Source organism: Primulina huaijiensis, chromosome 10 (genome assembly GCF_012295235.1).
Source record: "Primulina huaijiensis isolate GDHJ02 chromosome 10, ASM1229523v2, whole genome shotgun sequence".
Taxonomy (NCBI): Eukaryota; Viridiplantae; Streptophyta; class Magnoliopsida; order Lamiales; family Gesneriaceae; genus Primulina; species Primulina huaijiensis.
The window spans coordinates 14758304-14774118 of record NC_133315.1 but is presented as its reverse complement, the minus strand read 5'-3'; the positions used below and the strand labels follow the sequence as shown (position 1 = coordinate 14774118).

General features: G+C 35.4%; 2 protein-coding genes across 2 annotated transcripts; one reads left to right on the top strand and one right to left on the bottom strand.

The window, feature by feature from the left end:
• Positions 1 to 2887: 2887 nt before the first annotated feature.
• On the top strand, positions 2888 to 6249 carry LOC140986910 (large ribosomal subunit protein uL5c). The gene is made up of 3 exons (XM_073455312.1): positions 2888 to 3213; positions 3410 to 3610; positions 5773 to 6249. The coding sequence occupies exons 1-3, from the start codon at positions 2977 to 2979 to the stop codon at positions 6118 to 6120; spliced, it is 786 nt and encodes a 261-aa protein (XP_073311413.1). The 5' UTR covers positions 2888 to 2976; the 3' UTR covers positions 6121 to 6249.
• Positions 6250 to 6343: 94 nt separating this feature from the next.
• Positions 6344 to 14859, bottom strand: LOC140986909 (mitogen-activated protein kinase homolog MMK2). Its single transcript, XM_073455311.1, has 6 exons — positions 14417 to 14859; positions 13761 to 13890; positions 8282 to 8419; positions 7558 to 7890; positions 7156 to 7339; positions 6344 to 6816 (listed from the first exon to the last, which is right to left on the bottom strand). Exons 1-6 carry the CDS (start codon positions 14581 to 14583, stop codon positions 6644 to 6646), a joined length of 1125 nt encoding a protein of 374 aa, XP_073311412.1. The 5' UTR covers positions 14584 to 14859; the 3' UTR covers positions 6344 to 6643.
• Between the last annotated feature and the right edge of the window lie 956 nt (positions 14860 to 15815).

The following is a 15815-nucleotide window of genomic DNA, read 5'->3' as shown; positions in this document are numbered from 1 at the left end:
AACAAGCACTAAATAACATCTGGATATGTGCAAAGGAAAAAATATTCATTAATATAAGCTAGAGTTTACATTACATTAAAATATTCGAACATATTACAATTAAAACTAACGATTTATCTCGTTGAGGTTGTAATTTATTCAACAAGCATATGAATCCCTTTCATGTACATAACCACATGAATAGATGTCTCATTCCCGTTATCGCTAAGCAGAAGTATTAATGTCATGTTCACCTGATTGCCTTCCACACACAAAACAATAATGCCTTCGAGAGTGTGAGTAATAACCCAGTATGATAAAAACAAAAATAAAAACAACATGTAACATAATGAATGATATGTGGATACAATGGATATTGATCAGATAAATCCACATGCAAGCGGTAAATGGAATAACAGTAACTGCACTGCACAATAAATGCGACGCAAAAACAGCTCGAGTAACAAGCAAGGCTCGACTACACTGCCATGACCTTTCCTCCGCCAGTCTATTACTGTGTGTCGGTCAGCTCTTCAGGAACTACAGACATACTGCTCCTTATAGCCTTCAACATTTCAATATCCGAACAAATTATGTTATGCTGAATATACTTAAATCCATATTCGTGCTTTAATTCTTCAACACACTATCAATTTATCAAATTGACCGGAATAGTGTTCTTCAAATTGATCATGTCGAGATGTTACTTATAATTTAAAATTTACTACTTAGACATGTGTTATTCCATCATGATTTATCCAAACTCTCTGTAAAACATGTGATATCAAACTTGCTTACAAAAATTGTTCATATTATACAAAGGTTTAAGAATAAATGGTTTTGCGCTCATGAAGTGACGTATAAAAAAATTTCACCAAGTATCTTTTTAAGTTATCCAAGGCATGTAATTCCTATATGTACACATGCATATATTTTAAATTTGAGTACTTTCATAACATTTATTTTAAACAATAATAAAACATAAAAAAAGAAAATTACTATGAGAAGGGCTTTTGGTGTAATCACTCTGACGTTCAAGTTAGTCAAGTGTTCACTCAGATAAAAAAATAGTATTATATGATAAGTTTATACTGAGTGCTTGTTAAAAATATTAAGTGAATATTCCCCAGTTGTAGAGATCTATGCTCTGAACTTCCCTGAGGACTCACCTCTAGAATTACACTGCCTTGAGCTATAGTTTCTCTCACAGAACTGATTTCAAGAAACCAATCAAAACATCCAAAATATTCAGTGCAACACTGAATATTTGTTGTGAACTCATCCAAAATGCGAGCACTCAGGATTGAAGAAGCAAGAGATACAACACAAGATTTACGTAGTTCGGTCATTAATCGACCTACGTCCATGGGAGGGGCTCTTCTTTATTGATCAACGATAACAGTACACAAAAACAAGAAAATTCAAACACACTACAAAATTCACTCTTGATGTACTCGCTCAACTTACAACATACAACACAATCTTGAATTCACTTTTAATGTGCTTCTATTTCTTCCTCAGAGTCGATCAACAGAATCTCATAAGAAAAGCAACAAATTACTCTGCGAGCTTGGCTTCTAGCTTCTATATGTATTGGATCATAACTCCTCATCAATTCAGTTATTCCAGCTGTTACAACCGAAACCAACTCTCCATTCTTTATTTTAATTCATCAACACTTGTTTTGGCATTTTAGTCAACTCACAACCATTAAGCATTGGTCAACTTGATTTAGATGACACACTGGACTCACCCCAATGATCAGACAAACATGGATATTTACAGGAGAAGAGTTAATGATGGTTTTGTTTTCAGCGTCCGGTCACAGCTCATGATGAGACGTCTGCCTATGCTCTGGTTTGTATGAATATAGCAGTCTAATTGGTGGCTTCTCGGGTTGATGTATGTCGGGATGGTTTAAATGAGATATTCCTTATTTACCCAGATTGGATCTCAAACCGACCACTTCTCTGAACTGATTTTATTCAATTCCCCTAAATTTTCTTATTCCTCTTTTACAACGTGATTTGAGGAAGGCAGTGAGATACATACAACTAGTTGACCATTTTCATAACGTGCACAAGATACAAAGTAATTGCGATTATATAATTAATAGGTTTCTTTTGATATGATATTATGGATTTTATTCATGAGACGATCAACCATGTGCATATTTATCAAATAAAATATTTTTCTCACAACCGTCTCATATATATTTTTATGTTACATGAGCTTATGAAAATCTCAACCTAGAGCTTGACAATCTATACTACTTTATTAAGTTTGAGACACTTAGAGTAACTAACTTTGGTGTCATGGTCGGTTTTAATAATTATATATATTAACAAAATGTTAAAATTAAGATTTAAGGTATATATAGTTCGGTTGATAGAGTCATTGTTTGTTGGGGTTTAGGTTGTAAGTTCAATTCTTATTGAGGTCATTTTTTTATTCTTTTATTGTTGAATTTATTTTTTAATTTATATATCAAAATTACAGTTTAGTCCCTCACTATTTCTTATAATTATATTTTGATCTTCGTTTTAATATAAATTAAATGAATTATAAAAAATATTATACAAGCACGCCACACGTGCGTCGGTATACCAGTATTTATGAATGTTGAAATTCCGAGGTGACAATTTTGGCACCGATAAATAAAAGAAAGTTAACCGAAAAATATCAAACCAACCAGAGTGAGTCTCATGTGAGACCGTCTCACGGATCCTAATCTGTGAGACGAGTCAACCCTACCCATATTCACAACAAAAAGTAATATTCTTAGCATAAAAAGTAATATTTTTTTGTGGATGACCCAAATAAAAGATACGTCTCACAAATACGATCCGTGAGACCGTCTCACACAAATTTTTGTCAATCAAGTATTATCCCGATAGTTAATCTTAATTCCCGGGCACAGATCATCTTATCGTCTTCTAGGCCACACGAGTGAACCACCCCACAAAGAGAGCAAACCAGCAGCTCGCTCCATCTCCGATGGCGTTATCTCCAGGCCTGCTACACTCCACTGCCTCCACGTTCCACGGTCAACTGGCTACTCATTCCGTTCGACTGCCTTATGTTCGCCGCGGTGGCTTCTCCGTGAAATCCATGACACCGGTTGTCCTGGTGGAGAAGACGGATTCCGAGAAAGTCGAACGTCTAAAGTCCGCTTACCTCGAGAGAATCGTACCCTTACTCAAAGATGAGTTCAATTACACCAACATTCACCAGGTATTATTGTTTTTTCACACTGCAATTTTTCAGTTGCATTTTCTGGAAAGAGTTGAGATTGGTGTGGTAGAAGGGGCTTCTTGATTTTGTGCTTGGGGATTTTGAATTAACGAATTGAAATTAATTGGGAAAGCAATTAGCCGGGGGCAGTCGGGCTAGATTAACAATTATGGGTATCTTGCTTGTTTTTTTTTAGGTTCCAAAAATCAAGAAAATTGTTGTGAATTGTGGGATTGGAGATGCTGCGCAGAATTCGAAGGGTTTGGAAGCAGCGATGAATGATTTGGCACTTATTACGGGACAGAGGCCTATTAAGACGAGAGCAAAGAAGGCCATCGCCACCTTTAAGATCAGAGAAAACCAGCCTCTTGGAATAGCCGTCACTCTAAGAGGAAATGTGAGCCGTTTTACCTATCAAAGCTGCATTATTTTTTATTTTGTTCTCGGCAAATTCTGTGGATTTTTTCAGTGTACAAGTGATAGAGAATTGAAAATCTTGATAGACAAATATTAAACAACAAGTTATTTACACATTATCCACAGCATGATAGAGTGATAAGAACTGAAAATATGACTGGAAAATATTCAGAGACTCCAGTTAGAAGTTGAGTGACTATGGCTCCCCATTTACTCTAGAGTTTAGTCCATGCTGTTGTGAGAGATTATTCACGCAACTCCTCAAGGTTGTGTTTAGTTGAGATGATGTAATAATAGAATGATATGTGTTGAGTTGTGGATAATATGATCCAGTGGTTTGAGTAGTAATATCAGATAATTCTTGAAGTTATCGATCTGTGATAATTGAATTTAGGATAACAAAAAATAAATTAAAATGTGAAATAACATTTGTACCGTTTTTAGAAACTACATTTATATTTATATTTATATTTTTTATTTTTGGCTATTGCATGTTCCCTCCTTTTTTAACTGAATCAACTTTTTACCATCTTGTGCTATCTTCATATTCTTCACCATCAACCATTTTTCCCTATCCTTTTTTTCAAATGGTGCCTATCATTTCTGCCACTTTGACGGCCATATCTATAATCTCCATTCCATTACCCATCATTTTCATATTTAGTTTTAATACCAACGCACTCCCTTTACCATGCACATATCTAGCAATTTCCTCGGCCAACACTATAGTACCACCCAAGTATGTTTATGTTCTATTTTTGCTTTCACATGGAAATTTTAATTTTAGTTATTTTCAGAAAAGTTTGAAAGGTATTTTATGAGTGATTTTAACTCAACTTCACTGTTCCAGATCAGCCTTGCAGTTGTTGCTCATCAGTTCCTGTCTCTTTTCTCGACCTTCTCTCTCCATTCTTGTTCACATGAGTTGATTTCATTTTTTTAGTTTCATCTAACGTAAATATTTGTTACTATGGTCGAATTGAAGTGGATAATTTTTCTATTCATTGTAGCGCCTTGGAGAAATAGATATCTTCATTTGGGGGCATTTATGGAAATATGTTATTTGAGTTTCTGGTGAAGAGGGTTGTGCTTGTAATTATACCATGTATTGGAGTGTGATATGTAGTTTGTGATGATTTACATTTCTTAGGCGTTTAGTGATCAGCCCAAAAATTGTAGTAGTATCTGGCCTATTGATATTTTGCTGGCCAATGAAAGATGACCAAATAGCTAATAGTGCGAGTTATCAATCAAGCCCTGCAACATGGATGGTTTTTCATAACAGAACTGTGTCATGAATGCATTTAGTGTGGTTTGCTCGCATATGAGATTCAAATGACAAATTTTGTTGGTACAATATGTAATGCATTGTAACAAAACTTGAACATTAATTTTCCTTCCCTGAATATAAATTGGATGATATCTTTATTTTGTAAACTAGTTTTGTAAGAAAGGCTCATCTCACTGCTGACTTCTAAGCTCATAAATTTTCCACTTCTGTTTTATAGGGAGTCCAATCATATGTTGTTTGTCATCTGTTAACCTGTAATTCTTTCAAGTTACATTTGGATTGGAGGATTTGGATTTAAGAAATTATTTGAAGGAAGGATTTAAATGACTCCATGGTTAGAAAGATTTGAAATCCACCGGAATGGTCCAAAAAATGACTAGTCGAGGGTTTAAAATCCATTGTCAAATGGATCTACCCAAACAAACCAATGGATTTATTCAAATTCATCAATCTAAATGTAATTTCATTGACGTTGAATTTCTCGCCCCAGACAATATCGTAGATATGATGCATCATTTTTAAAAGGAAACCAGTAGTATATCAAATATGAACTTGCTAAGCTTGTGGTTCAGGGATAAGAATTCTCGACTTTTTGTATCACTCAAATTAAACGAATTGGCTTCTTTGTGGATATGATTTGGTATCAAGTGACGCCGATTTTTTACTGTACTCTGGATACTAATGCATATCTCAATATTATTGTTTCTACGGTTGGGTGTTTCAACCGACCTCATCCAATGTGGAAGTCTCCTCAAGTATCATATTAACATAACCTCGCGTGCATCTGCGACCAAATTCATTTCCTCTTGTTCTCTTTGTGCTAATTACTATGCCTCATCTGTTTATGGCAGGTAATGTACTCGTTTCTTGATCGGCTCATCAATCTGGGGCTTCCTCGCACACGAGATTTTCAAGGGGTGAACTCCAATAGCTTCGATGGAAATGGTAATTACAGCCTTGGCTTTCGTGAACAGAGTGTGTTCCCAGAGATAAGTTATGATGTGCTTGGTAAACCAAGGGGGATGGATGTTTGTATCTCGACCACAGCTGAGACAGATAAAGAAGCATACAGATTACTGGCTTTAATGGGTATGCCATTCAGAGAAGGTAGTGGCCCAGCTACCGAGGTACGAAAGAAGAAGCTCAAGTCTCATCATTTTGACTCAAAAGCAAAATCAAAGCAAAGAACCAAAAAGTGAATTGAGCTCATGTACCTTTCATTCCATGGTTTTCTTTGGCATTCATTGTATAATGAAAGTTGCTCACATACTGGATAATCTCACATACTTTGGTAATTAATTAGTTGATTCTTGAATCATTGTTTTTCACAGCGTTAAGCTTTCTTTATTTGAGCATCTGAAAACTGGGAACTTTCAGTAGATATGAAACGAAACACTACATGCATGAAGTGAGCACAATCAATGAGAAGAAATCTTGATTTTATCACGCAAAAATTACAATTGACACCAATTTATAGCAACAGTTGCTTCTAGACGGTAGAAACATTTAGTACAGCTCTTCGTACAACATTCACTGCAAAGATAACAAGGAAAACCATAATTCTTGCATCTTAATAACAAACTTATCATCATACAACAGTAACAAATGTACTTCACCAGTTCTCCACTAAAATTATTTCTCATTTCCAATGGGGGTCCAAAGAAGATTTCTACATATGTCAAGAGTAATTCAGAGACAGGATACGTAGCACGATCGCTTCCCTCAATGAGTTGGGTCGGGATTGAATTTCACAGACTCTCTCCAAATGAGTTCCTTAATGTTCTCTTCAGTGAAAGATGGCTGCTCAAAGTCGAAAACAAAAGGCCTAGGGCAAACGGGCTCCTCGTTGATATCATGAAGAGGTGCCAAGTACGGGTGACAGAGTGCCTCATCAACTGCGAGTAGAATAACAACGTAAAGCCACCAAAGTTGAACTAAAAATGTTTACTAAACAGAGTTTCTGCTTCTCAATATAAAAGAATCATTCAGATGAGGTTGTAGAAGTGAAGTGCCATGTTCATGATTGAGGCATATTTCATATCACCCACCTTTCAGATGACTCCGAAGTCACGCCTTGATAGAGATGAAGGATTTAGATAGTTCAAGTATTAGGATCCAAAATCATGGTCAATTCCACGACATTATAACAATTTGCGCAGGGTTTAGCTAAAGGTGGCAAATGTAACTTTAGATCACTGTTTAATAAAACGACTTAAAAAGGAATATATACATACCTGTAATACGTCTGCTTGGGTCAAAAACTAGCATTTTTTCTAATAAATCCAGAGCCCCCGGAGAAGTGTTACGAAATCTAGCAGAGAATTGTTGCCTCGGGTATTGTGGGAGCTGTCTCACATATCTTCTGGCATTGTCACTCCTAAGAAATCCGAGACTAGCATCATCCGGAGAGCCAATGAGCTATTGCGATTACGAAAAACATAACGAGCAACATCAAGAAGAAACTAACATCAGTTTTTAATACATCACGAAAAACCAGATGAACAAGAACAAGAAGAAATCAAATCAGTTTGTTTTTATATATTAAAGTTTTCAAGAAACGAATGCCTGAGATAAAATTCAAATAAGCCAAAAATTTTGACATGTACATCTGGTATAATTTTTTCATAAGAAAATACCTCTGTGATAAGTTTCAACTGATGTACATAATCTTTGCCAGGAAAAAGAGGCTGTCGCGTCATTATTTCACCAAGTATGCAACCTACAGACCATATATCAATCGCTGCAGTGTATTCTGAACAATTCAGAAGCAGTTCTGGTGCGCGGTACCAGCGAGTAACAACATATTCCGTCATAAAATCGGTTTCAGATGTTGTCCTTGCAAGCCCAAAATCTCCAATTTTCAAATCACAATTGGCATTGAGGAGCAAATTACTTGGTTTCAGATCACGGTGCAACACACTTGCAGAATGAACATATTTGAGTCCTCGCAGGATTTGGTAGAGAAAGTACTGCAAATTTGTATTAAAAACAAAGAAGTCTACAGCATTATATAGAAGTTAAATTCAATTACAAATTAATTAAACTAACTTCTATAAGCACACCAACTAAATTTTCTTTTGCAATGTATCTAGTAGCTCCTATTTAGTTTCTACAGTGACGTCTTTTCTCTTCTATTTATTGAAGGTGGTCAAAGAAGAAAAGGTACATGCGAAGTAGAAGATGACACTCAGTAATGTAAAAGCGCAACTCATAAGGAGCTTCCAAATTTAAAAAAAATTGCTTTTCAATAAAAAGCCTTTCAAACAAAAAATTACGATACACAGAAATGACGTGTTCAGATCTATCACTACTGACACCCGAAAGAGAAATTCTGTATGCCATAAGAAAATGAGGCCTAACCCGACAATGATCATCAGCCAATTGCTGGTTGGACCGAATAATTTGATGAAGATCAGTGTCCATTAGTTCATAAACGATATAGACATCATTGAAGTTCTCCTTTTGTGGCGGTCGAATGATATCTTTAAGTGCAATAACCTGTTTGAGTAGAATGCAAAACCAAAAAATAAGGCAATTGCTTAACTGAAGATTCTTTCAAATATTCAAGGCCGCAGAAAATGCAAATAGACATTAATAGGACATTGTCTTGATGTCATTAGCATGCCACCAAAATTCAAGTACACATGGATAAGGAGAAACAAAAATTCAGACAAACTGATAACTCAAGTAAACTGATTTAATTCGGTTTGTTAAGAAACAGTCGCTCATATTTTTGGTTTGAAAATATGAGTGAAATGTGTAGGTACAAACTGATAACTCAAGTAAACTGATTTAATTCGGTTTGTTAAGAAACACAGTCAACTCATATTTTTGGTTTGAAAATATGAGTGAATGTGTAAGTCAACTATTGCCCCACAAGTGTAAAGCTCCCAAAATTTGAAACTCAGGCATTTTAAATTTACGAAGTTCATACTGGATTGTTGCCAAGAAACTCAAAATTTAATGTATATATACAAAAATGTATATTTCAAGATAAATATTTTCAAGATACGCAGATTGTGATAATCATCTATCCACAACCAAAATAAAAAATTTAAATCTCCGGATTTCAACATATCCTCATTTTCGAATTTTGAAGATGGAGATGGAGTTCAAGTCAATCTCAAACCCCTCCTCAACACCTATAAATAGGACCTCTTGCCGTTCAAAATTTACACCACTTTCTTCACATATTTTCGAAAAAAAAGGGAGGAACTTAGACAAAACGCTGCAGAATTTCTTTCAAAGAAGCACAAGATTTCGAGGTTTAAGAGAGGCAAATTTTCGAGAATCACCCCCTTGCTTTTCACGATTTTTGAAGAAAATTGATAAGTGGACTTTTCGTTTCAAAGATATGTATATGTTTTAAATCGATCGAATATATTTTTCGTTATATGATTTGTTTAAAAATAATATGTTTCAAACAATGTTATGATCCGACTAGATATGATAAAGGATTTCCGAACTATGTATGGCCCTTATATGTTGGATTGTAATCATTGTATGACTTCGCCTCTTAGAGAACTAACAATTAGATACTGATACCAGTAAACTATGGGAAAAAAAGATGAATTTCCATGCTTCAAGTTTGTGAGTTTCAAGTTTACGAGCTTCACGTTTATGATATGATTANTTGTTGTGTGTTCGATCGGCCTCCACTTGTTGAGTATTTCACCAAACACTCATCCTTACTCTCCCTCTCCAGATAAGAACGTGGAGCAGTTAGACGAATAAGAGCAAAATATGTTTTGGGGCTTGTCAACAAGATGTTCCAATTTAAGAACTTATTTTAGTTATGATTATTTCAAGCTTTAATTAAGTTGTAAAATGCTTTGGAAATTTTATTTCGTTTTTGAGAATTTCTCGTTGTAAAGATGAGTTATTTATGAAATAGATTGGATTTGATTTAAACTGTATTACGAGACATGTTTTACAATTATGTGATTGTTAAACGCCGGTGTCGTTGCGCTTTTGTCTCGGGACGTGACATTTAAGTGGTATCAGAGCCGTCAGGTTCATAATCCTGAAGGAAATAGTTTTTCAAAAAAATAAATAATTCGTGTCGAGAATAGAAGGATCAGCGCGTCCGCGCAGTGATTTGGGTGCACTCACACTATAGGTAAAAAATTTCACTAAGCCAGACAAAAAAGACGCCGACACCCCTGCGCCCACTTTGAAGTGTGCCCGCGCTAAGTCCGTGCAAGGTCAAGGAACAAAAATCTCTCATTTCTGCTTCCTAGACCTGGAAAGTGATGAAGTCTGGTGAAAAAATCTATCTAACAATGGTGACCGAAGTAAGAGAATGAGTTGAGCTCAAGCTAGAAGAATTTAAATGGTGCGAGAATTTCCAGACGTTTTTCCGGAAGAGTAACCTGGAATGATCCTGGACCGCAAGGTAGAATTCGAGATTAACTTGGTTCTGGTGTTGCGCCAATATCAAAGGCACCCTACCGAATAACTGTAGCTGAACCCAAGGAGCTAAAAGAACAATCCCAAGAACTGTTAAACAAAAAGCAAATCAGACCAAGTGTCTCTCTTTGGGGAGAGCTCCAGCCCTATTTGTTGTAAAGAAGAATTATGTAAGTATGAGGTTGTATATCGACTACCTTCTAAATCAATAAGATCACAATCAAGAACAAATATCCTCTTTCAAGAATAGACGACCTATTCAATCAATTTAAAGGAGCTATAGTTTTTCGAAGCTCGATCTGTGGTCATGCTATCATCAACTGAAAGTCAAAGTAGTTGACATTCCAAAGACAGCCTTCAAAACAACGTACAGACATTACGAGTTAACGGTAATGTCATTTAGATTGACAAATACTCCAGCGGCTTTCATGGATCTCATGAACAAAGTATTCAAGACAATCTTTGACAAATTTGTAATAGCATTTATCGATGGCGTGTGAATTTTGGCTAGAGAGAAATATGAGTTTTGTGTAGAGAGCGTCACTTTCTTTGGTCATATAATATCAAAGGCAGGAGTATCAGTGGATCCCAAGAAGGTAAAGGCAATTTTAGACTGGCCTAAACCAAAGACTTTAACAGAAATTCAAAGTTTTGTAGGGTCGGTAGGCTACTATCGAAAATTCGTCGAAGGTTTTTCTTTGATAACCATACATATCTCTTACAAAACTCACACAAGAGAACTTCAAATTCACGTGGTGTGAAGAGTGTGAAAAGAGATTCCAAACGTTCAAGAGAAGTTCGCATCCACACCAATAATATGCTACCTACCGAAGGCAAGAGCTTTACCGTTTATAGCGACACATTAAATGGAGGTTTAGGATGAGTACTCAAGAAAAAAGAAAGGGTAACCACATTTAAAGTCGTACGGGAAAAATTATCCTACTCACGATCTGGAGTTAGCCGCCGTATTTTTCGCATTAAAAATTAGGAGGCATTTAACGGTACCGAGTGAAAAATATTCACAGATCATCAAAGCCTTAAGTACTTATTCACTCAGAAGGGATTGAACATGAGACAGAGACGATGGATTGCATTGTTAAAAAAATTACAACTTAACAATAAGCTACCATCCAGGCAAGACAAACAAGGTAGCTGATGCATTAAATAAAAACATAGGCAAGATGATCCTAGTATCACTCTCTGCGCAACCATACCTTAAAGAAAACGTTAAGCTAAATCAGGATCGAGACCCGCTTTGACGAAACTTAAAGAACAAATCAAAGAAGAGAAGTCTCAAGATCTTTAGACTGGTGACAAAAGAGTCTTGAGAATGAAAAGACGATTGTGCGTACCAGACGTTGATAACTTTCCACAAGAAGTGATGTCTACATCGCATAAATCAAAATTTCCAACCCACTCTGACAGTACAAAGATGTATAGAGACTTGAAGAAAAATATCTAGTTGAGCGGAATGAAGAAGGACGTATCAGAATTCGCCTCTAGATATCAAGTATGTCAGTAGGTAAAAGCTGAACACCAACGACCTGGAGGACTACTCCAGGAAATCCCAGAATAGACATGAAGCATATTTCCATAGATTTTGTAGTGGTTTGCAAAAATCAAGACAAAGTCGTGATGGAATATGGGTAATCGTAGTAGATAGACTTACAAAATATACGCACTTTCAACCCGTTAGCATGAACTATAATATGGACAAGTTGACTACCTTATATATGGACAATATTGTGCAATTACATGGATCGCGCTTTTGGAAAAGTTTCCAACAAGCCATGGGAACCAAGGTCACTCTCAGTACGGCTTATCAACTACAAACCGATGGTCAAACTGACAGAATAATACAAACCCTTGAATATATGCTAAGAGCATGTGCCCTAAGTTTCAGTAGGAATTGGAGCGAGCATCTACCGTTAATTGAGTTCGCCTACAAAAAAAGCTACCATAGCGGCATTGGAATGACGTTGTACGCAGTCATGTACGGGCGGAAATATCGATCACCTTTATACTGGGATGAAAATGGGGGAAAAGTTATGATTGGGCCTAAGTTGATCCAAGCAACAGTGGACAAAGTAACTGTCATCAGAGAAAAACTTAAGACTGCCCAAAATCGACAGAAAAGTTGGTTGATCTGAAAAGAAGACCAGTGGAAATATATGTCGGTGAAAAGGTTTATGTAAAAGTTTCACCCATGAAAGGAATTGTCCGATTTAGCAAGGCTGAAAAGCTAAACCCTAGATATGTTGGACCTTCGAAATTCTGGAAAAAATGGGAACATTGGCTTATAGATTAGCGTTACCAACCAATATGTCAAGGATCCACAATAGTTTCGCAATTAAGAAATACATTATGAATCCAAGCCATGTTCGTGAAGCGGGACCACTCCTGATCGAAGGGAATTAAAAGGAAGAATTGAAGTACGAGGAAATTCATATTCACATAGTGGACACCAAAGATCAGGTACTTAGGCGAAGAACTATTTCGTACGTCAAGGTGCAATGGTTTAATCATACTGAAAGATAAGCCACCTAGGAACTGAAAGAGAAAATGCGTGAGCAATATCTTTACCTCTTTGAAAATCAAGTCAACTCAAGTTTCGATAACGAATCTTCAAATAAAGAGAGAGGGGTGTAAAGCCCACAAATTTTGAAACTCGGCATTTTAAATTTTCGAAGTTCGTACTGGATTGTTGTCAAGAAACTCGAAATTTAATTTATATATACAAAAATATATATTTCAAGATAAGCAGATTGTGATCGTCATCTATCCGCAACCAAATATAAAAATTTAAATATCTGGATCCCGATCTTAGAATTTTGAAGATGGAGATGGAGTTCAAGTCAATCTCAAACTCCTCCTCATCACCTATAAATAAGACCTCTTGCAATTCAAAATTTACACCACTTTCTTCACTAATATTTTCAGAAAAAAAGCTAGAGGAGCTCAGACAAAACGCTTGTTTTGATCTTTGCACTAGAAAGCTAAGAATATTCACCAGATTGGAGGGTCTTCTTTGGTAATCAAAATAAAAAAAGCACTGATTGTGGGATTAAATATTACTCATGGTTATCCTTCATGATATTCCATTAGCATACATCACCAGATCTAATAATTTTCTTACTCCACACATGGGATTTTACTTACTTTGACTAGGACTGGTTCATTGCATTCGTTCTGTAGACTACATACTTTTTTGACCTAATAAGAAGAAAATCACATTTTTATATTTTCCTGTCCGACAAATTCCAAGGAAATTTGCACAGCAGGTGACTAAAACAAGTGATTGAAATATTTACGAAGCAACAAAATCTAAACATTTATAAGTTCATTCAAGAGAAAGGAAGCACTGCCAAGACCCAAGCAAGATAAAATAGCTCTATCAAGATTTAATTCTATAGGCTGGTAGGATAATTACATTGTCATGATCCATATGGCGCAGAAGTTTAATTTCTCGAAGGGTCCTTTTAGCATCAATTCTGTTGTCAAATGCATTGCCAATCTTCTTAATAGCCACCTCTTCACGTGTCTCGGAGTTCACAGCAGCACTGAAGCAGATGAAATATCACATTTTCCTTCATGCTAATAATGAACGGGAAATAGAAGGAAAACAGATAGCAATTGCGACACATCACATGTCATGACATGCTAACCAGTGATTGAAAACCACACCCCATAATCACAAGTGACCAAAAAATTTAGAGATTTATTCAAAAATCTAAAACTGAAAGCAACGATGATAACAAAATCAAATTTTCTTCCATGATTTTGCACCTCCGGATGCAGGGGACGACGTTCAAGTAGCCTTTTTTACACGTAAACTAGCAACACCAAGAAGAAGAAAAATAAGAAATAACTCAAAATATTCCAAAATTCAGTATCCTGATCAAAAGAGACATTGGTTCAAAATTACAAAATTCAGTATCGTGAAGATCTGGGAGCAGATCAGACATACAACCATCAAAACTCGGAATCAAAATTTATTCCCAAATCAATTTATTTCAGAAAACTAAAATACACAAAGCACAACAAACTCGAGATCAAGAAAAAACAACAGATTTTCTCGATTCTCACCAAACAATGCCATAAGCCCCACGACCCACAGGCCTGATCGGAACATACTTGCGGGAAACTTCAAAGAGATTCCCATACACATTGTACTGGACATATCTTCCTCCATGAGCGGGCACCCCTTTGATATTATGCCCACCATGATCACCGGCACCAGAACTTGACTCCATAGAAAGAAAAAACAACACTCAAGACCAAAAACCCAGCTCAAAGATTGAATCTTTGATCAAGTTCTTGGCTTCTTTGGTGGTAGTGTCGGTGCCTCTGAAAGCAGAACGTGATCCTCTTACATTTCTTTGCCTCTGGGCCGTGTTATTCGGTGGTGAAATACAACTTTATTTCGATTTCTTTATAATTTTGGGAAGAGAAAGTGGTGTTGGCGTGTGAACTTTTGAACTGGAATGACTCGAGATTACTCGTGAAATTAATTGACTCCTTTGAGAGGGACGATGGTAGGTTGGTTCTATGAATCTTCAACCATACACTTGGCCTTGGATAAAGGTTGACTATAGATATAATAAATAATATTTATATTATTTATTTTTAAAGTAAATATAAATATATAATAAAAGTAAAAAATAAATAGTTATAATAGTTACTTTTAAAGTATGTTTTTTCAATTTGGTAAATATTTATATAAAATATGTGTTTAAATCAATTGTTTTATTTAATTTGACTGAATAATTTTTATGTTTTATTTTTTTTTTTTTTAGTATTTGTAATTTGGCAAGAATAATTTTGCAAAATAATGTTGGTGAACCTCTCAAAGTGCTTAATGGGTTGGAAAAAGGTTGACTATAGATATATCAACTAGTCTTCGCCTGTAAATTAAATATAAATATAACAGCAATTATAATTTATTTATTTTATTTTATTTTATTTTATTTTTTTGAGGGAAATTACTTTTTATTTGAGTATATATATGTTGTTGGGAGACAATCATTGGTAGCCAGACAAGTATTGAGTAATGTACCAATGTTGGCTTCCCATAAATAATGTACCAATCGAAATTGCCTAGATTTTAGTTTAAAGTTCCATAATTTGGTGAGGAAAAAAAAACATTTAATCATATAATTGGTAGACTCAAAAACATTATTTGGATTTCAAATGAAAGACATTTTATTATAAATATCTCTATTCGAATATTAAAATTAATAAATAATAACTTATAAATCTATGAGGGTATACGTACCACATATTAGACAAGCTTTTTAGGATGTTACGCTTCTTGAGTTTATAACCTAAAATTAGTATTCTAATAGAGAGTCTGTGTAGCAGAAGAGACGACCTAGAAAATACCCAACATCGAATCAATGTCGATAATAAAAATTATAGGTTAGATTAATGTGCGTGATTTATGCACTGAATACTGAAAGTTGAGTGAAAATCGTCTAGAGTAGAC

Excerpts from the sequence above, each read along its gene's own strand:
- LOC140986909 (XM_073455311.1), bottom strand. The coding sequence starts at position 14,583 with ATGGAGTCAAGTTCTGGTGCCGGTGATCATGGTGGGCATAATATCAAA. Across the intron at positions 13,891-14,416 it reads GGGGCTTATGGCATTGTTTG|TGCTGCTGTGAACTCCGAGA; the intron begins GTGAGAATCGAG and ends CATCTGCTTCAG. Across the intron at positions 7,891-8,281 it reads TGGCTGATGATCATTGTCGG|TACTTTCTCTACCAAATCCT; the intron begins GTTAGGCCTCAT and ends ACAAATTTGCAG.
- LOC140986910 (XM_073455312.1), top strand. The coding sequence starts at position 2,977 with ATGGCGTTATCTCCAGGCCTGCTACACTCCACTGCCTCCACGTTCCAC. Across the intron at positions 3,214-3,409 it reads ATTACACCAACATTCACCAG|GTTCCAAAAATCAAGAAAAT; the intron begins GTATTATTGTTT and ends GTTTTTTTTTAG. Across the intron at positions 3,611-5,772 it reads CCGTCACTCTAAGAGGAAAT|GTAATGTACTCGTTTCTTGA; the intron begins GTGAGCCGTTTT and ends TGTTTATGGCAG.